This window comes from Sorex fumeus, unplaced genomic scaffold (assembly GCF_029834395.1).
Source record: "Sorex fumeus unplaced genomic scaffold, SorFum_2.1 ptg000054l, whole genome shotgun sequence".
Classification (NCBI taxonomy): Eukaryota; Metazoa; Chordata; class Mammalia; order Eulipotyphla; family Soricidae; genus Sorex; species Sorex fumeus.
This window is the reverse complement of record NW_026606111.1, coordinates 37,893,725-37,915,676: the sequence shown is the minus strand read 5'-3', so window position 1 is coordinate 37,915,676 and position 21,952 is coordinate 37,893,725. Positions and strand designations below refer to the sequence as shown.

General features: G+C 41.1%; 1 protein-coding gene across 1 annotated transcript in view; it reads left to right on the top strand.

The window, feature by feature from the left end:
* Positions 1-1,018: 1,018 nt before the first annotated feature.
* Positions 1,019-21,952, top strand: part of MAN1A1 (mannosidase alpha class 1A member 1) — a 204,072-nt gene continuing 183,138 nt past the window's right edge. The window contains exons 1-2 of the mRNA XM_056125101.1: positions 1,019-1,252; positions 1,623-2,417. Of these exons, the coding sequence (XP_055981076.1) occupies positions 1,869-2,417 (549 nt within the window). The 5' untranslated portion in view covers positions 1,019-1,252; positions 1,623-1,868. The remainder of the gene's footprint in view (positions 1,253-1,622; positions 2,418-21,952) is intronic.

The following is a 21,952-nucleotide window of genomic DNA, read 5'->3' as shown; positions in this document are numbered from 1 at the left end:
GCTGTGAGATCTACAGTTACAAAGTTTTTTCATGATCCAGTCTCACTCAGTCATACAACGTTCCATCATCCATCCCCTTCAACCAGGGCACATTTCCCACCACCAATGGCCCCAGTTTCTCCTGCCCGCCTCCCGCCCCCACAGCCTGCCTCTACCACCAGCTTCTATGAGGTAAGTGAATTTGGAATGTGGAAATGGGTGGGGGAAGTACTTTTTTTTCCCTTCTTCTTTAAGGGGGAGAGGGTGCATAGGAAAAATTCGAAGCCACCCCAAAATCTTAGTCGCGTTGGATTGTAAAAGGATGATAGACTAGGCAGCTTGCTGGCTTTCTGGATCGGGGCTCGTCACCGGGACTTTTGGCTAAACTGCCACCCGGGCACCGGAGGGGACAATCCCTGCCACGGGTTAAAAAAAGAGAGAGAGAGAGAGAGAGAGCGAGAGAGAGAGAGCGAGAGAGTAAGCCGAGAAAAAAAGATGCGCTTCGGAATGACCCAGTGCCGGGTGATTCTCAGCGACAGCCTGCACCTTCCAGGAGCCCCTCGGGGAGGACCCTCCACTGTCAGGCGCGGATCCCCAGACGCGGCTGGGAGGTCCCGCGGCAGCGCAAGCGACTGTCAGCTACTCGACGTCCACCCGACCCCAGGACCCCGGGCCCAGGTCGGCGACCCTGAGCCCCGCCCGCCGCCTCGAGCCGCCCGGGCCACGGGGTGTCTCACCCACCCACCACGGCCCGCGTCCGGTCTCGCGCCGCCACGCGCCCCGGACACCCCGCGACCTCCCCGCCCACCCCTTTTCCCCCCCGGCCTGGCCCCCGCGAGGCCGCGTTTCCCGTAAACTCCCCGCCCCGCGCGGCCCCCTCCCCGCCTCCGCCCCGCCCCCGCGAGGGGGGCCCCCGAACGGCGCGTGATTGGCCCGGCCGCGCCATCACTCTCGGGCCGCGTCTCCGCCCCCATTTCCGACCGCCCGGAGACCGGCCGCGGCGTTTAGTGCTCGCGGGGCCGCGGCGCCGGCGGTCTGACGGCTCTGCTGGCTCCGGCTCGCCCGCAGGTCGGCGCGCGCGCGCCCCGCCGGAGCCGCAGGGCACCCGGGCTGCGCGCTCCACGGCCGCCCGCCGGGTAGCGGCATTCCCGTGTGTCCGCTCGGAGATGGAGAGCGGGCGAAGTTGACCGGCAACACCCCCCCACCCCCGACCTCCACCTCCCGTCCTCCGCACCTCTGCGCCCCGCGCTCGCCGCGCCCCTCCTGCTCCAAGGTGCGCTGCCCTCTCCCAGACAGAGGTGCCGGTCGGCGGCCCTGCTCCAGGTGTGCGCCGGCACATCCCGTCCCGCACTCCCCCTCCCCACCCTCCAAACCCCCCCCCCCCCAAACACACACACACACACGCACACACAGACACCCAGCAGCCCGGACACGAAAACTTCACGTCAAGTCTAAAGTGTGAGCGGGGAGGGCGGTGCCCGGGAGCCGGACTCCCCCGATCCCGCCCCGGGGGAGCTGTCCCGGCGGCTGGCACGGGCTGTCTGTCGGAGGGCGGGGAAAGCCGCGAGGAAACTTGACCACCGCCAACCCCCTAATTACTACCTTTCTACTCTCTCTCTCTCTCTCTCTCTCTCTCCCCACAGGGGTTGCCGCCCGCGGTGTGTCGCGCGTGCTTGTTCGCCAGCGGAGCCGCCCCGGGGAGAAGACGCGGAGGGGTGCTCCTTGCCCCGGGGAGACCTGCAGCCCAGCTCCGGGGGTGGGGCGGCCTGCAGGCGCCCGAGCCGGCCCCGCAGCTGCTGACGCGGGGCGCGGGCGAAGTTTGCCCAACGGGCGGCGCGGCGCGGGGTCCCTGGACGGCCGGCTGCGCGGCGATCGCGGCGGCCGGAGCGATGCCGGCGGGGGGCCTGTTGCCGCTCTTCAGCAGCCCCGCGGGCGGCGGCCTGGGCGGGGGGCTCGGCGGCGGCCTCGGCGGCGGCGGCGGCAGGAAGGGGTCGGGCCCCGCCGCCTTCCGCCTGACGGAGAAGTTCGTGCTGCTGCTGGTGTTCAGCGCCTTCATCACGCTCTGCTTCGGGGCGATCTTCTTCCTGCCCGACTCGTCCAAGCTGCTCAGCGGGGTCCTGTTCCACTCCAGCCCCGCCCTGCAGCCGCCCGCTGACCACAGACCCGGGGAGCTGGCCGTCGCCCCGGACGACAGTTTAGCCAGGATCCGCGAGAACCACGAGCAGGCGCTCCGGGAAGCGAAGGAGACCCTGCAGAAGCCGCCCGAGGAGATCCAAAGGGACATCCTGCTGGAGAAGGAGAAGGTGGCCCAGGACCAGCAGCGGAAGGAGGATGTGTTCAAGAGGCTGCCCGCGGTGGACTTCGTGCCCCCCATCGGGGCGGTGGGCCGGCAGCCGGCGGACGCCGACATCTCCGAGAAGAGGGCAAAGATCAAAGAGGTGAGTACCCAGGGCTCGAACCCGGTGGGTTGTTTTGGGCCCCACAAGACTAACCTTTGGAACTCTTAGGACTGCTATGGGACGGGGGAGGGACGTGCTTTTCTCACTCCCACCAGGTACAGGGTCAAAGACGCTTTCGTTTTCTGTTTTTCAAAGTCCTGGTAGACTTGTCCAGTTCCAAGCTGAGAGGTTGAACCCCTTTGTCTTTTAACTGATGTGATCTGGCGATTGAGCCACGAGAGAGAGTTAGCTATGAAAGGCACGGGCAGGTAATGTACAAACCAACCGTAGTCACCAGCGGATAAACGGTCACTCATTCCCCGAGAACAGTGACAGCGAAGCTACTAAACAATCCCATCCTAAGCCTTGCGCTTGGCAACCGAATGAAGCTTGAACGTTTAGGCAAAGCATCAGTCAAGCTTGATTAGAAAATGGTTCAAAGAGCATGTTAGCATGCCTTGACGTTTAGTCATCTGGTGCCCTTATGCCAGGGGGGTATCCTATGCACTTACCAACGAAAAGGTAAAACTTAAGAGCCTATCCTAGGGGGCACCCTTTTTATTTTTTTGAAGAATGCAAACTGGGAATAGCTGGTCCATTATCCCTTGTACTTCTCGGGTCCAGCCAGAAACTGCAACAGGTTTGTGTTCACAACCACTATGATAAACATTAGGACAAACATGGACTTGATAAGGATTTTATGGTTTACTTACTGGCAATTTCAGTTGGAGCTTGGAACATGTGGTTAGTTTGTGACCAGCTGCAAGCTGAAGAGGACTTAAAACTGTAATTCTACAGAGGAAAGTTGAAGGGTCCAAAGCTCCAAACCAATTCAATTGACCCAGTCAGAAGTCAGGCAGAACTTGAATCCTGTGCTAGCTCCTGGTCACCAGGAACCTGGTTCTTTGTGGTTATTTATACTCTGCTTGTCTGGCTAAAACTATGGCAGCTTGAATTTTGCACAATCCAAGTGTTGTAGGAAAGAAATTAAAAGTATTTCATTCCAAATCTAGATCCAGATATCTAAAGTGCATTACAAGTGGAAGCAACTTTTGGTGTTTTAAAAAAAAATTGGAGTCTGACAGTACATTTTGTGTTTTGGCATTCAGTAAATCTTAAGAAGCTTCCTGATTGCCCCATTTTCAGAGAGTAAACAGAATTAATTTTGAGGTGGTAAAGAGGTATTATTTAGCCGGTGTGAGTTCGGAAGCAGCTTGTCATAGGATTTGTGACTTTAAGCATAACTAAATAAATGTGTTTAAACTATAATTGATAAAGTAGAATTGGACTTTCTTCAGTTTACTGCAGGCAGAATGCCTTTATTCTTCTGTGCAGAGACCTTTATTCCTGGTTCATCAGCTTTTCTATTTCTTTAAGGCCCCTCCTCAAGCAAAGAACTCTCCAAGACTTGGGGGAATGATGAACTTTTAATTCCTACAATTTCCAAAGCACTTTCTCTTTTCTTGAAATTGTGGCAAGGCTCTCAAACTGAGAAGGTAGAAAAAAAATCCTTATCAACAGTCTCCTTCTTCTCATCTCCTCAACCCCATTAAAAAATATTCAACCAAACTCTAAATTAACGTCAAATCTGTATCTGCTTGTGTTGCCATGATATGTCAATGTAATTCATGTGTTTCATGCTTCTGGATTCCGGTGAACTGCAAGTGAGTGAAGATTACAATTGCCCAATGAAATTATTTTAAGTACTAGAGATGTGTATGTATTTAAAAGCTGCCAGTATCGACCAGTGACAAAAGTTCATTTTGAGCAAATGCAATAGGTCAGTGGCAGTCCGTTCAGAATAGCATTATTAACAGTATGCCTATCTCTTCATGTACATCCATGTTATCTTTGTCTCTACACCAAAAGGCCTGCATTAAACATGTAAAGGAAGTTATGTTGTGTACTGTGTCTCTGTGGTTCCAGCATTTTAGCACCTAGATTGTTTGGACTTACCTAGTTCTTACACAAAGTGATAGAACTATGTTCTTTAAAATTTGATGTGGCCTTGAGAAAAACAAAAAGGTCACTGTAATCAACTTCATTGTTGGGTTGGAGAGTTGGTACGGTGGGCAGGCATCATACCTGGGTTTGATTCCCAGCACCACGTGCTACCCTGGAGCCACATCAGGTTGTAGCCCTCAAACTAAAACTCCTTCTGAAAATAAAAAACAGCTTTCAGTGTTTAGTCAAAAACTTAAAGAAAAGAAATGCATTGTTGGTTTTTTTAAGTCATTATTAGGTATGTGAAATGTGTATTTTGAAAGCAAAAAAATAAAATTACGTAGTTCATATTGTTCTGAGCTGGAGCTATAGCAGTGGGTAGGGCATTTGCCTTGCATGCAGCCGACCCAGGTTTGATTCCTCCATCCCTCTTGGAAAGCCTAGCAAGCTACCGAGAGTAAGAACTAGATAAATCCAAATAATCTAGGTGCTAAAATGCTGGGACCACAGAGACACAGTACACAACATAACTTCCTTTACATGCTTAATCCAGCCTGCATGGCAGAACCTGGCAAGCTCTCTGTGGCGTATTCTATATGCCAAAAACAGTAACAAGTCTCACAATGGAGACGTTACTGGTGCCCACTTGAGCAAATCAATGAACAATGGGAGGACAGTGCTACAGTGCAAATTCATGTTATTCTAAATCTGTGCTGCAAATGTTTGCTTTCATTGAGGAAAGAGTGGTTAATAGAGAGGGTACTGGACTCTGCGCATTTCAGAACTCCATCACCTGGACTTCTTGTCCTGAACCAGTTACTTTCTTCTCAATCTTCCTTGCCCTTGTAATGTTGGTTCTTTTCATGTACCACACCATTCTGTGCTTCTCTACCACACACACCATTGTGAACTAACAGGGTAGTTAAAATTTAGAAAGTCAGATAGTCTTTAACATGTTGGAAGTTTGGACTTTAGCTTTCGCGCCAAGCTCTTACTATGTAAATTTGATTTAGTTGCAGTCAATAAGGTAAAAGGTAAAGGCCCTCCCGTTGATCGTCGATTTGCTCGAGCGGGCCCAGTAACGTCTCCATTGGAGACTTTGTTGTTACTGTGTCTGGCATATCGAGTACTCTCGGTAGCTTGCCGGGCTCTCCGAGAGGGGCGGAGGAATCGAACTCGGGTCGGCCATGTTGGCCGCGTGTAAGGCGAATGCCTTACCCGCTGTGCTATCGCTCCAGCCCTATGTTTATATCAATAACACAGTTGGATTGCTGGTAAGATGGTAAATTTTTGTTTGTTTGGGGGCTACATCCAGCAGTCCCAGAGCTTCCTTCTAGCTCTGCACTCAGGGATCATTCCTGTCTGTCCTTCAGGGAGCCATATGTGCTGACACAAATTGAATCTGGGTTGACTGCATGCAAGGCAAATACTTAACTTGTTGCACCATCTCTATGAACCTTTTATAGTAAATTTTTAAATGTGTGCTAATATTTCTTTTAGATGTTGCCAAATATTCATCACAGAAAGATGTTATGTGCTTTTCAGTACTAATTTGATGGGGTTTAAAATTTTAATGTGCAATGTAAAATTAAGATTAAGACCCTCCCCCCATAAAAATGTTATTAATAACTTTTGGAAATCTGAAATTATAATATTTCCTTTGTACATAGTTTATTTTTCTCAGTTTAATTTTTATAAAATTGTATTTGAGCTGCTTTTAACTTTAGAAAGCAGTGTTAGAATAACAAATCTCAGAAGTTAAAATAGATGCAGGAAATTGTTAGAAAAATTTCTCATTCCCCCCACCCATCTATTTTTAATTGTTTTGAGTTTTTTGGAGGTTTTGTTTCATTTTGTTTTCAATCACACTCAGAAGTGCTCAGAACTTTCTTTTCTCTTGTGGGTATGAGCGGGGAGTCACTACTTGTGGTGTTCAAGAGACCGACCAGATAGTGGTGCAGGACATTGAGCCCCGGCCTCCTGCGTGCAAAGTATGTGCTTAGCCTATTGAGCTATCTCGGTTACCCCTTATATCTTTTATAGAATCAGGAAACTTCTTTTTATAAGAACTTATTTATTTATTTTGGTGCCTACACATAGAGCCTCCACTTTTCCTTGGGATGAACAGTTAATTTTCCAGTATTTCAGGCTCATTTGGTTCTTGGGCCTAGTTATTGTTCTAGGGGTAACTGGGGCTATACCTCATGATAGGATGATGCGATTCTGGGGAAGTTTGATGTACCAGTGATTGAAGTCAGCATCTTCAGTGTTAAGACCCCTGCTCTACCATTTGAGCCATATCCCCAGATACCAAGAAAGAACTTTTTTTTTCATTTCATGAAATTATAGTTTATGCATAGTAGGGACTTATGGTGGTCGGATTGTGAGTGGGAATTCCTCCATTCTCAAACTGGAATCCCCCAAAACCTAATAAGGTGGGTTTGGGGGATAGTAACCAGCCAACTTTAGGTCTGTCAGATAAGACCATCTGAGTCAGTCAGCTCTTGGGGTCACAGTTGTCTTCTCTAAAATTCTCAAAAGAGACTTCAGGTTTTTATTACTCACCTATTTAGAGAATTCTAAGTTTTTAAAAACTTTTCATACAAATTACTGAATGGTGAAATCTATTTTTATGTCTTATATACTGGTTTTAGATTGTTTTCAAATTTTTATGTTGACTATTGTTAATGTTTTAAGTTAACCTTCTAACAGTTAAAAATCAATCATGGGAATAATCTCCCTTAACTAATTAAAACAAAACACTTGTACTTTCAAATTTAACTGTCCAGTTTATTTGTATAGGAGGGCCAAAGTGATAATACAGCGTGTAAGGTGCTTGCCTTGCAGGAGGCTGATCTCATTTTGATTCTCGACACCACGTATGATCCTATGGCCAGCCTGGTATGGCCTGAGAAACCAAAATTTTTAAACAAGAACAGTGAGTGTCCAGTCTATTTGTATCTGGGTGTGTAAAATTTTCAAAATAACAAAAACCAGAATTGAAGATCTGACTCCAGAGAATATTAGATCTTTTGATCACATTGCCTTGCCTATTCTATCACTTACCCTGCTCTGAGACACCCCTGATACTAAACAGGGGCAAATATCAGATTCCCCACTCAAAGAACCTTTTCCAAGGCTGATAGCTCTTAAGAAAACTAGAAAGATTTCTGTTTCTGACAAGTCAGTACATGTCTCGAGGTCAGAGGGAAAATCCTTATAAAGTTTGGTGACAAGATTAAATATCCAAGGATAGATCAGGTCTGCACTAGGACATTTTATACCATATAGCCAGCCCAGTTTGTCTCCTGTGTTCACTTAAGGTTTTTTTTTTCACTTTTGCTTTTTGTCCACACCTAGTTGTGCACTAGAATCCCTGTGGTGCCTGGGATAGAACCCAGAGTTACAGGTAGAATTCAGGCCTCCTGCCTATGAAGCATGAACCCAGCCCTTGTGCTATTTATCCAGTCCTTAAATCATTTTAATCTACAAAACTATAAAATTGCACATGGTTACGAAGGATGAGTTCTAATTGGCCATAAGAGCAGCTTCATGGTAGGCTTCAGAATTACTAAATAATGTCTCTCCACCACACACATACAAAAAAAAAAAAAGGAAAGAAAGAGAAACTGTTTCTGACACATCAATAAATGTCTCGAGGTCAGAAGGTACTTTAAGAAAAAAGTCTTTCTTTGAGACTTAAGTCTTGAATTTTCTCAGTGTTTTTAGTTTAGTGTTTTATCATCGAACTGTCTTTAACTCAAGCCCTTATGCCTCATGTCTCAGTCTGTTTAAGGTCCTTTATGCAAACTACAAATTATTTCTTTCGATTACCAAGAATATGACATAAAAGTTAAACTCTGATTTTTAAAAGTAAATGTATGCCCTCAGTCATAAAGTATTATGTGAATGAGACTTTAGAAATTCCTCAGTTAACACATTTTTATTGTAGAGGCTGAGCAGACAAAAAGATTGTTCTGGAAATCACATTGCCTGTTAGTGGTAGACTTGAGTTTCAAATGGAAGCGTGAGCTACAGAAAGTGTTGTTCCTAAATAATACACCAAATAAGTGTGTTGAAGGACTGTCTGTGTTATTTGTAGCCACTAATGTAGAGTGAATAAATTACAACACAGTTTTCAGTAATATAAATCTGACCTCATATTAATTAAGTTATATGAACTACAGGTTTTTTTTTTTAAATTACTACTGCCATGATGTAGAAAAGCTTTTACAGTGCCTAGGGTAAGTTTGATCTGACATCTTTTTCTCATTATAAAGGAATACAGAATGTAAAGGCATTGGTGAATCATTTAGTTGAGCGTTCTTTACAAGGAGGAGTGTCAGAGAAAAGAATGCACAGAGACTTCTTAAGAGTGGGTGGCACAGGGAGCTCTTCTAAGCTGTAACCTCTGTTTTGTTATTGTTTGTGCGCTGTTTTGACATTGTGTTTGTCTTTCAGAATTGGCAGCTGAGTCAGAGAGATAGTACAGGGTTTAGCCAAGCAATTGCCTGGACTGTGCCCAACCCTAGCTTGAATTCTTGAACACATGACCCCACTGAACACTGTTGAGTGGCCCCAGCACTGCTGTAGACCTTGAGTACCCACTAAATACCACCTCAGAACTTGAAAACAACTTCTGTCAAGTATTCCCGGGAGAGGCCTCCAGGTAATCCCTTGGGGGATCTCCCTTCCCAGCTAGCCGGAATGGCTATATATTTTATAAGTAGCATACATGTAGAAATTACACCAATCTATAGATGCTTCACTGGAGGAGCATACAGTTTTCTTTACCCAAGTAGTTTAAAAGTGCCCTTTAATGGCCAATCATGCCCTATTCCATCCATTTCTAGTCATATGGTAAGAAAGACTAGTTCTAGAATCAGTTTATCTGAGTCTGAACTGTGCATGTTTAATCCCTCAGAACTTCAATTTTCTTATTTGTAAAATGGAGGGGGGGTGGTAAAAACAACACCATCTTCTTGGCTCACAAGGCTTAGAATGGTATCTGGCATGCCATGACTGCTACTTGCTATCATCACTGTTAATCTGTATGAAACCATCAAGAGTACAGTTTCACATCCTTTTCTATAAGATGAGAAGTTGGTAATAAACCTCAAAAAGTTCTAGTAACTGCACTGTAGCACTGTAGCACTGTCCTCCATTGTTCATTGATTTGCTCGACCAGGCACCAGTAACATCTCCATTGTGAGACTCATTTTTACTGTTTTTGGCATATCGAATACGCCATGAGAAGCTTGCCAGGCTCTGCTGGGGGGCGGGGGGGGGGGGGTTGGCGGGGGATACTCTCAAAAGTTTGGCAGGCTCTAAATTTAAAAGTGTACCTGTCAAGGAGACAAGGCTGATGGGTAGGAAGAAACCTGGTGACATTGGTGGAGGGAAGTTGACACTGATGGTGGGATTAGTGTTGGAACACTATATGCCTGAAACTAAATTATGAGCAACTTTGTAAATCACGGTAGCACAATACCACTGTCCTTCTGTTATTCATCAATTTGCTTGAGCAGGCGCCAGTAATATCTCCATTGTGAGACTTGTTGTTACTCTTTTTGGCATATTGAATACGCCATGGAGAGCTTGCCAGACTCTGCTGTGGGGGCGGGATATTCTGTGTAGCTTGCCAGGCTCTCTGAGAGGGATGGAGGAATCAAACCTGGGTTGGCTGCATGCAAGGCAAATACCCTGCCCGCTGTGCTATGGCTCCAGCCTGTAAATCACTATAGCTTGATAATTTTTAAAGATTTTGAAAGTTATACAAAGCAATTCAAATCTAGTTTCAGTGCTTATCATGAAATGTTTGTAGTCAATTAGCATGGTCTTTCCAGACAACAGCCATTTTATTGTGCCACTGTCAACTTTGATTTTCTCAGATTCTTACCAAAAGCCATTGACTATTTTAAACTTTTTACTGTTTGTTAGCGTCTGTACTTCAAAATATATGTTGAAAGATTAATTTGTTTCTCATAGAGGAATGAGCTTGATGCTGAAGTACCATCTTCTTAGAGTAATCTAAGTTCTTGAACTACCTCCTTAAATATTAAAATTGTGGGGCTGGAGCAATGGCACAGCGGGTAGGGCGTTTGCCTTGCACGCAGACAGCATGGCCGACACAGGTTCGATTCCCAGCATTCCATATGGTCCCCCAAGCACTGCCAGGAGCAATTCCTGAGTGCATGAGCCAGGAGTAACCCCTGAGCATCGCTGGGTGTGACCCAAAAAGCAAAAAAAAAAAAAAAAAAATACTGAAATTGTTCAGCAAAATAGAAAACAAGATTGAGAAGGGTAAATTTTCACCTACTTTGTATGATTTTAGACTTGGAAAAAATTAATACGATTTTGATATTTCTTTACCTGGCTCTGGACAATCAATAATATAATCAAGTACATAAATGGGTTTACAATACCTGAATGGACAGAGTACCTGTTTTGCTTGTGAGAAGCCCATGTTTGAACTCCAGCACTTTATGGTTTTCAGAACACAGCTTGATGTGACCCTAAAACCAAAACCTGAAAAGAACCTACAAATTGTACTTTGAAACTCAGATTTTGGTATTTTCTTTTTAAAAAAAGATTTATTAGGGTTTCAGGCCCAAAAGGACTTCAGTGATCCCAAGTCCAGAATTCATTTGACATATGAGAAATTGGGCTGGTGAGCTTTGCTGCCCTGAGATTTCCCAGTGCACACATAGCAGAGCTGGGAACTGCTTCCTGGCGCCCAGGTCCTGCTCGCTTGTGTTATCTGGACATTAATGGAAACCAGGGTTTATAGCTGGCTGCCCTGACCCTCCTTCTCAGCCCAGAATGGCAGGTCAGCCATTGAGAAGCCCCATCAAGACCATCCAGGAGGGAAATGGAAGGTCTTTGCTCAATAAGGTATTCCTCAGGAAAGCAGTGTCAGTTAATTCCTTTGCTCTGAAGAGTGTTTCTCTCTGTCCCACCCCCCCACTGAGTCCTGATAAAGACTTCTGTGATCCTTAGGTACTTGAAAGAAAACCAAATGAGATTAAAGCTTAAGAGCATTTAAAAGTCACAGTCTTCCTTTCTGTCTGAATACTCTTGCAGTTGCTTTAGGAACATTAGAGCCCAGCAGTCCTGCAGATAATCCAGGAGAGAGATAATAAAATTTAAAAGCCCACATATCCTTTGTATTTATTTGACTTTTATAACTAGAATGCCTCCCTCACTTCCTTTTTCCTGCCAGCCCATTTGTCTCCCTTGCTCTTAAGCTTATCAGAGGAACAGTTCCTGATTTACTCCACTTTCTCATTACTCTTGCTCCTCTTGCAGAGGAAGCACATCTTTCTCTCTCCTTCTGGGTCCTTGTATCTGGAAAATAATTAAATGGACATAAGAGAAATTAACAAGAGTAAATGGCAAATTTTAGTTACCTGTGCAAGAGAGGCCGAGCACTGTGACTTATCTTTTAGTCATTAGAGATTTTCAGAAAGTCATAATAAAACTTAGGAGGGAAGATCAAAGCAAATAAATCTTTGCTATTGAAAGAAAAGGAGAGGTGTGTGTGTGTGTGTGTGTGTGTGTGTGTGTGTGCGTGTGTGCAATTGTGCGTGTGTGTATGTGTGCGTGTAGATAAGCAAGGCTTATCTACATATGTATCAGAAGTAGATTCTACAAACCCTGATCTGGGGAATAAGACTGTGTATCATCTCCCCAGATGATATTGTGTGGAAAGATTATTAGACAACAAAAGCATCTTCTTGGATCTTCTGTCCCTCCACATCTTTAAGTTCAGAATAATCAGTATGCCACAGAAGCACATCTAGAGACCCCTTCTTTGACTGCTGTTCTCACATGAAAACTTTCCTGCAAATTTCTTACTCTGTATACTCACATCACATCACCCATGGGTTCCTGTGAACTGCTACTTTAAGTGAAACTACGTGAAAAAAGACCAGCTCCTCAAATTACATTTTTTTATTATATGTTGTTTGGCCTATGAGTATGTGAAAAAAAGTGTCCATCATTACTCATTATTAAATAAATGCAAATCAAAGTGACAATGAGATATCTGATAACTGATTATATAATGGCAATATCTTTAGTGGAATGACTTCATTGATAACAAGTGGTAGACTGGAAGATGGACGATTCATGTCCTCAAAGAAGCCATTTTTTATGAAGGAGTTTTTATAGACATCAGGGAAGCATTTGTAGGAAGGATGGGTTACAGACTGTTGGGTCTCAGGGTGATAACTTTCTACCTGGGCTGATCCCCTGAGGCACATTTCTTCTGTTAATGCAATACAGATCTCTGGTTCATGGCTTCTGCCTCTTTTCAATAAAGGGAAGCTTTTTAATAAAAAATTTTTATCGTACTTTAGGTAACTTGATTACACAGTTTTAACATTTATGGTTTTTACTGCGTCTTCACCACCACCCGAAATCCTCAACTGTTGTCCTTATGCTACTTCTCATCCACCTTTTTCTTGCCACCTGCCCCCAATTTTGATATCTCAGTTTTGCAAACAAAGGCTAAAGGATTTTCATTATTTGATATTATCTATTCCCTTATTTTGTTTCTCTGTATACTATAGATGAGTGAAATCATGTGATCTGTGTTCTTCTATCTCTGACTTATTTTGAATAACATATTATCTTCCAGTCCCACCCAGGTTGCAGTAAGCTGCAAGATTTCATCTTTTCTTATTGCTATATAGTGTTCAAATATATATATATATATATATATATACACACACATATATATCACAACTTCTTTATCCATTTATTTCTTCTTGGACATTTGGGGTATTTTCATATCTGGCTATTGTACTTAAGCAATGAACATGGGTGCACAAGAAGTTTTAAATTAATGTTTATGTGTTTGTGGGGTAGATGCCAAGAAGTCGAAAACTGGGACTTATGTGAACATTTTTGAAAACTTGTACTATTTTCCATAGAGTCTGAATCCCAACCAACAGTGAATGAAAGTTTATTTTTTTTTCACACATCCCTCTAGCTTCATTGGTTCCATTGATTTTTGATAGGTGTCATTCCACTAGGCTGGAGCAATAGCACAGCGGGTAGGGTGCTTGCCTTGCACGAGGCCGACCTGGGCAACCTGGGTTTGATTACCCCGCCCCTCTTGGAGAGCCCGGCAAGCTACCAAGAGCATCTTGCCCGCATGGCAAAGCCTGGCAAGCCTCTGACATATTCGATATGCCAAAAACAGTAACAAGTCTCACAATTTGTTGTGAGACGTTATTGGTGCCCGCTCAAGCAAATCGATGAACAGCGGGAGGACAGTGCTACAGTGCTACAGTGTCATTCCACTTATGGAGGTGTTATTTCCTTTATTGCATCAGGTAGCAGGTGGTATCTCACTGTCATTTTGATTTGCATCTCTCTAACAATAAGAATGATGAATACTCCTTCATATAATATTTGCTTTCCGTGGCCTCTTCAGGCAAGTGTCTGTTCATCTCCTCTCCCCTTATTTGATGTCATTTTTGTTGTTATTGAGCTTTGTGATATGTTGGATATTCCCTTTATCAGATGTGTGGTATGTGAATATTTTTCTCCTATTTAGTAATTTTAATTTTAATTTTAGCCTGAGTTTCTTTATGCTATGCAAAACTTTCTTAGTTTTATGTGGTCTCATTTGTTTGTTTTCTTTGCCAATGGATTAAATAAGGATAGTTCTGTTTATTTTTTCCTTGATGTATTTTATAGATTCTGGTCCACTTTGAATTAGCCTTGCATATGGTATGAATCTTGGATCCAGTTCCTTCCTTCCTTCCTTCCTTCCTTCCTTCCTTCCTTCCTTCCTTCCATCCATCCAGTTTTTCCAACATTATTTGTTGACAAGGCTTTCTTGCCTTTACTTCATATACCTAGTGTGTCATTTGTGACATTGGGACATTTGTGACATTTTCAGTCATTCCCACTCAAGCAAGACTTCTGGTTCCTAATATGGAATTTTTAATTTGAGGGTGGTAGGCAGTTTAATAAGTATACGAAGAATAACAAACAGGCTTGTTTTGTAATCTGCTGGAAAATTTTTATAAGGTATCTGAATTCAGCTTTTGAAAGTTATTATATATTATGTTTGTATTAATTTTTGTTGAGCTGGAGCAATAGCACAGTGGGTAGGGTGTTTGCCTTGCATGCATCTGACTCGGGTTCGATTCCTCCATCCCTCTCGGAGATTCCAGCAAGCTACTGAGAGTATCCTGCCACACAGGAGAGCCTGGCAAGCTCCCTGTGTCATATTCCATATGCCAAAAACAGTAACAACAAGTCTCACAATGGAGACGTTACTGGTGCCTGCTCGAGCAAATCGATGAACAACAGGAGGACAGTGTAGTGCTACAGTGCAGTACTATTAATTTTTGTTAATAAATTAAAGTGAACATCATAAAATTGTGCAATCTAAGCATATGTAATGCGTTGTTTAATGATGTTTTAGTCAATAGTGAGCCCTATATATGAGGCATTTCCAATATACTGTACCATCTATTCTTGGTGTATAGTAGGCAATATCATATAGGTTTGTGTAATTATACTCTGACATTAGCACAACAATGAAATCACCTAGGAATGTGTTTGTGAGAAAGTATCCCTATTGCTAAGTGTGTATACATATATATGTTTATACATATATATATTCTGATATATATATTCCTAGAAGTTTTATAATATCTTCTTTTAAGTTTTTTTACATACCAGTATTTATTAATTTTTATAAGGGCCACTCTTGGCAAAGTTCAGTCCACACAACTGGTGATGTTTGAACTGATGATGCTCAGGTTCAACGAAGAGTACATTAGTGGTGCTCATGGGACCATGCAGTGCCAGTTTTCCTGAGTATATCATCTAAGTTTCATTTTTTATAAGAACATGTGCTACAACTGCTGAAAGTGTGTCTTTTTTTCCCTGAGTTTTTCAGGGTATAAAGAGCAAGACACACCTATAGAATGATTAAGGTAGTGCAAGGGTGTGGACTCAGTCTTAAAGATTGCATTTCCAGCTATCTGAAATTTCACCAAGTGTCTCCAGTTCCTGGATGTAGTTTCTAAAAAGTTCCATTAAAATTGCATTACTAAAGTTTCCCAGCATAAATTGTTATACTTTGTGATTTGTCTTTGCAAGGCTGATAATAGGTTTCCAGAAGCAAGATTTTTTCTTTGTATTATACTGTTAAATAATTTTTGATTTCTGGAGCACCACTGGCAGTGCTCAGGACTTACTCCTGATTGTGCTCAGAAATCATTCCTAGTTGAGTTTGGGCAGGTGCCAGTGATTAATTTCAGGTTGGCCACATGCAAGGTAAGTCCCTGCCTGCTGTACATTTTTTTTTATTATGAATGAATGTTTGCTGAGTAAAGAACAATTTTGAATTTGCACAAGAAAAAAAAATATTCTTCACGGTTATTTCAACCAGTCACAAGGAATGTGCGAACACTGTCCTTTGTCCTAAAGTACAGATTATCCCCTTTACAAACACAGTATTCAGCACCCTATGTATATATGGTTTTTAATTTTTCTTTTTAACTCTTACTTTGTGATAGCATAATGTGCCAAACAGAGACATCATAGTTTATTCAATCAGTTTCTTGGTCCTGAACCTTTAGATTACTGTAACAATTGCTGAAGTAAAAGAACTTTGTCCATCTATTTTCCTTTGTCCCACTCTCCATAAGTGGGATATCCCCTTAAGTTCCTAAAAGGGGAAATAAAGAGATCAAAATTTCATAGTGCATTTGGGGCAAGAATGATAGTACACTGATAGAGCATTTGCTTGCATGTGACTACCCTGGGTTTAATCCCCAGCATCCCATATGATCTCCTGAGCACTGCCAGGAGAAACCCCTGAGTGTCAACTGGTGTGGCCCATTAGCCAAAAAAAAAAAAAAAAAAAGTTCATAGTAGATTTGTTTACCTTTCTTTGAGTAACATTTTCTTGTGTTGGTTGACTAGATATATATCTCATTGTGAGTTACATAGAGTGAAGTTTTTGAAGGAGAAGGACTGAGAAGACAGAGTTTGGAGGCCTAAGTAGTACAGTATCAGAGAAAGTAGATCTTACTTACAGACTAACTGGAGGGACATGGACACTCTTAAAGGAACAATGTTCTAAAATATGTTAGTGTTTTATTTTAAGAGACCTAGTTAACTGAAAACCTTGGATTAAAAAAAAATGTTATTGATGAAAGTTTTGTTGTTTGTTGGTTTGTTTCTTTTCTTTTCTTGTTTTTGAGGGTGGCACATTTGGCTGTCCTCAATGTGTAAGCCTGCCTGGCTCTGTGTTCAGAATCACTCCTGGTGGGTCTCAGGGAACCATATGAGGTATCCTGATCAGAATTCTTATCAAACACCTGGGATAGTCCACTTTTCCTTCTCACGTAAGATCTATCAGCTCATCTTTATGTTTAATTTAGTGCTGTTTTTGTGCAACAAGTTAAAAGGTATTGGCTTCTCTGAAGGTTTCAGAAAGAAGGGGGATGAATATTTCTCTTTTTAGAATTTAGAATTAGAATCAGTTGTATTCCTAATATATATTTTTAATTAGTCACTATTAATTACTAGTTACTTATAATTGGGTTTCAGGTATATAATTTATCAGTTGTATTCCTAATATTTTAAGATTAAAAACAGCTCAGAAAGAATTTCAGAAATGATTTTTGGTGATAAGAGAGAAGCATAAATCTCATACAGTAAGTTCTTTTGAAGAGGGAAAGTCAACCAAAAATAAATTATTTAGAAGATATTATCACGTCACACATTTTTATGTTTGAAGGAGTTGCTCAATACATTAATCATTTATCTATTAGAGGTCTTTATGTTTTAAAGAGGATAAATATGCATATTTCCTAAGGAATTTGATTTGAGGATCAAAGTATAGTTTTCTTATGAAAGTTCAAGCTATAATTGTTATGTTTGTGTTTTTCCCTAGCTCCTTCAAATAAAGTATTTTTAGTTATGCTTTTAAGAAAATGAAGAACTGCACATTTCATAATGTACTTATATTCTGACCTTGGTTAGTTCATAAAAGTCTGCCAAGCACAAGAACTGTTTAAATTTGGCTTTGAGACTGAGTTAACATGATGAATAATGATTGACATAAATGTGCTATATTTTTTTATAAGTTGAAACTTGAGATGATAGCAATTTTAGAATATTTAGGATACTGATCTCTGATACGTGTGTTTTTTTAGTCAACTAGCAGTGTTGAATATTATATGTAGTCAAATATAGGTTTTTATCTCATAATTTAGAAATGCCTCAACAGTCCATATTATAGTTTTAGGGTATTATTATATTCATCAGTAATTATATAAGATTTTCTTATTAAGAAGTATCATAGGAACTTAGGTAGTAAAAACATGTTTTGTAAATGACGTATGTTTTATACTTTGTATCTATTCACTACTTTAAGCCTTTGGTTAATCTTCATTATTTAATCCTCTTAGTGGGGTTACTTAGAATGTGTAATGAAGAAATCAGTGGCTTTAAGAAAGGGGACAGGAAATTTAAGACGCATACAACATAAAGATGATTTATTAACTACAGTTGAAATCTACTTCAGCAGTTAGGAAGAATAAAAGTTATGATTTATTAAGTACTCTATCAGTAATAAAATGAAGCTATAGTATAGGTTAGAAGTATTTCTGTTTTTTGTGACATTGTCCCTGTATATTCATATTTCTATTTCACAATTACCATATTGCAAGCAGACGACAGAGCTTCCTCATTAATTATCTACTGTCCCTGAGTCTTTCTCATGAAATCACCCAGTAAATATTCATTGAAGGAATATGCTTTTTGAAAACAAACATAGCAAGAGCTGTTACTCAGATTACGTGTGACAACCACCTACTTTAAATAATCACATATTTCAAAAACTGTGTCCGCTTGTCAGAAGAAGACCCCTCTCTGGCTATATAACCCTTGTCTTTTGAGAGGAGACTTGATTTGCTTATAATGTTTAAGCCATTCAGGACCACAACACACTAAAGGCAGTGATCAATGTAGGACATATCGAGTTAATGTTGTTTTCAGAATGATTTACAAAATGTAAAACTATATTCATTGTCTTATATGACTTGTCAGCAGACTATGAAGGTGGTTCATAAAAGTCCTTTGAGCTTACTTAACTTTGATGAAAGAAACAAAGAAGTTTTGAGTTTCCTTTGAAGATTACCACTTACCTAAATATAAGACTTCTCTTGTTTCATTTAAAAGGTATCTTTATATTTATACCAGCAGTCTTATTTAGGTATGTGGTTTTTAAGTTAGGTAGAGTGTACATTCATTTCTGCTCATGATTATATGGAGCTTTGGACCTCCTTTACTAAATTGTAATTTAAATAACTTTTCATTTTATACATGATAAACCTAATTAAAGGACTCTTTTTCTCATCCCAAGCAAAATTTTTGAATACATAGATACTGTTATGAGTAATGTCTACTGAACCCCTCTGAAATAAAAAATCATAGGTTATTATTTTCCACTAGAAAATTAAAATTTAACAATTTTCTCTACACTACGTTATACCTTTTTGAGAAAGAAACTTGGTCTCCTGTTTTCACAATTCAGTATTTTATCTCCTGAAAAATATTGTTACATGTAATCTATTACATTGTGGAGGCTTTATAAATTTTATGAATTTGCATGGTCCCTTTTCAGATTCTTTCTTCAGGTTACTGTTACATTAGTCTTTCTAAAATATCTCTTCTCCAACCAGATAAATGACTCAGTAGGCTGAGTTCATGCTTTGCTCATGGACCACTTTCAGTCCCTAGCACCACAAGGTCCCTGGAGCACGGGGGCAACTCCTGAGCAAAGAATCAGTATACCCTGAGTGTGGCTACAAAAAAAAAAAACCCCACCAAAAATCACTTCCTTCATGTTGCCCAACTCTGTTTGTGACTCTCAATTCTGTATTCATAATCCTCTCAAACTTTATCAAGTTTCATAGTCACTTAACATTCAGATTGTTGTACTCTGTCTCAGAGTTTCTGATTCAGTGGGTTTGGATGGTTCCCACAATATCCATAGACATGTTTTGAGGTGATGCTGATCCCACTGACCCAGTGGCTAAAGTATAGAAATTGTTGCTCTAGAGCCTAGCGAGAGCACAATCCCATATGGGGTCATGTAACTGAATGTTGGGATCTTGAAAACTTTATTTTAAATTTAATTTTGTACTTTTCTTTATCAGTGAAGGTTGGATTTGTATGCCTATTTTGTATCTCTAAAGTCACATAAAATTATCTAGAATGGAAAGGGGTTGCAAATGGAAAAAATTTAAGAAGCCCTGTCATAGAATGAAGTCCCAGGACTGTAGGTTGCAATCTTGTACAAATATACCTCAGTTTAATTCTTAGAGTCATTTTGTAAATTAGGTAACACTCTGCTTTAGCTAAACTTCTATAGTTGTTGTCTCCAAAACACATTTAATTTTCAGTGTTCTTATTTACTTTATTGCTGCCAAATTAAGGATCTTCTTTGTTCAAAATCAGTTTTCTTTATGAAGTCTCCTTTCATCATCCCAACTTTATTGGTCACTTTTTTCTCCACATTTCTATGGTATTCGGGTTTCTCTCTTTGACATGTATTGCTAATTTAATCGGCAATGTGTTATCTTCCATTAGGTTCAGGGCCCAGAATTTAACAGTGAAAGGCAGTTTTCTAAAAAATACAACCAAAAAAAGAAAAAAACATGAATATTACCAAATTTCTTATAGCCTAATCATACTGAAAGACCGTAAGACAGAGTAGAAACCTCTCTTGAGTTTTTCATTCCACAACATCAAAATGGAACTAATAGTACTTATCAGAATCAAAGTTGAAAGTGAATCTGAATTTGAGCACAATGTCTGGCACATTACTTCATAAATACTTTTTATTAGCAACTGGGATTGATTAGGTAATAACTTGTGCCTTTTATTTAAAACAGGATTGGTAGGCCAGAAAGACAGTACAGAGGGTAAAGTGCTAATCTTCTAACTTAAATCTTGAATACTGCATATAGTTCCCTGAGCACTATGGTGAGTGATCCCTGATCATGGAGCCAGAAGTAACTCCTGAGCACCACCAGGTGTGACCCAAAAACTAAAAAGAAAAGAAAATGTGTCAGCAAATAAATTGAATTGGAGAAATCATTTCCAGGAAATGAAGTTTTGCTGCAGTTTTCCACTGTTATTTTTCCTTAGCAATTGCCAGAATCCCTGCTTCCTGTGATAGGAAAGGAAGCACTTTATTTTTGGTCTCACCAGGCAGTTCTCAGAACTCCAGGGGTGATTCATGTTGATCTCAGGGGCCATGCATGGCTTGAGATTAAACCCAGGACCTCACATATGCATGACATGTGTTCAGCCACTTCTGCCACATGACCTGGTCTCAGGAAAAGGAAGCTTTGTTTGGCCTTGTTTTTTGAGCCTCCTAAAGTGCTGCTTACTCTCAGGAAAGTCATAGAGAAGTTGTCCACTCATCAGTGTCCATTACCCAGGCTTCCTGGCTTGATGTCACACAAATGCTCAAATTTGGATAAATGCAGTGAATGAAATATTTTAAAGGCATAAAAGAATTTTGTGAGCTAAAAAGCTAAAAATGCTTCATTCAGAGATAGCTGCAGGGATAAATTTAGCTCGATAATTAGGCGTATAGTGCTTTCGTTTAGGAAGTATCTACACCCTTTGTGATAAGATCCGTTGACTATTAGAGCCGCTGCTGCTTTTACTAGATTGGCAGAAGAGATTCTTGGTGCGTTTAAAACAAGAATTGAAGAGTGAAATGGAAAACGGAATTAATAATTTGTTCTTGGTTGGTTTTAATCTGTTCTTTATTAACTTTGTAGTTCTTGCCTGGAAGATTAGATTTGGAAACAGAATTTCAACTAATGTTCTAAAATTCTCTTTTTCTTTCTTTCTTTCCTTTCTTTTTCTCTTCCTTTTTCTTTTTTTGGCATTTTATATTTCTGAAAGACTTACTGAACAATATATTGGCTGAATTTGGTTTTGAATGTTTGTAATAACACTTATATTCTTATGACTCAAACTGAGTTCGAACTGTGATTTTTTGGGGAGGGCAGTGAGGGGGTGGTGGTGACGGTGGTGGTGGTACACCCAGTGATGCGTAAGGGTTGCTCCTGGCTTTGCACTTAAGAATCACCCCTGGCAGTGCTGGGGAGGTGGGAGAGGGAGGGGAATATGGAAGTCTGAGGCTATAACTCAGGTCAGCAGTGTGCAGGGCAAGCACTTTATCCACTGTACTGTTTCTCTGATCCCGTGATCTGTGATAATTTCAATTTTAAGTTATGTCATGTTAAATTTCATAGTAGGAGATATTTAATAAAAACGGATTGATTTGTGGAGGTAAAGGTCTTCATTGGCCATGAGTATGTTTTAGTTTTTTTTTTTCTAGCATTTTTAGAATCTCAAACCCATCTATAGCTTCCAATATTAAGCATTTTAAATCTGCTTGCCATTGGAGATAAGGAGAATAGCAAAAGTTAAAATCAGAAGGCAATTTCTACTTATCATACTTTGTCATATGTTTCTAAAATTGATTGAAAATAGATAGACAATGGTAATTTTATAAACAGGAAATA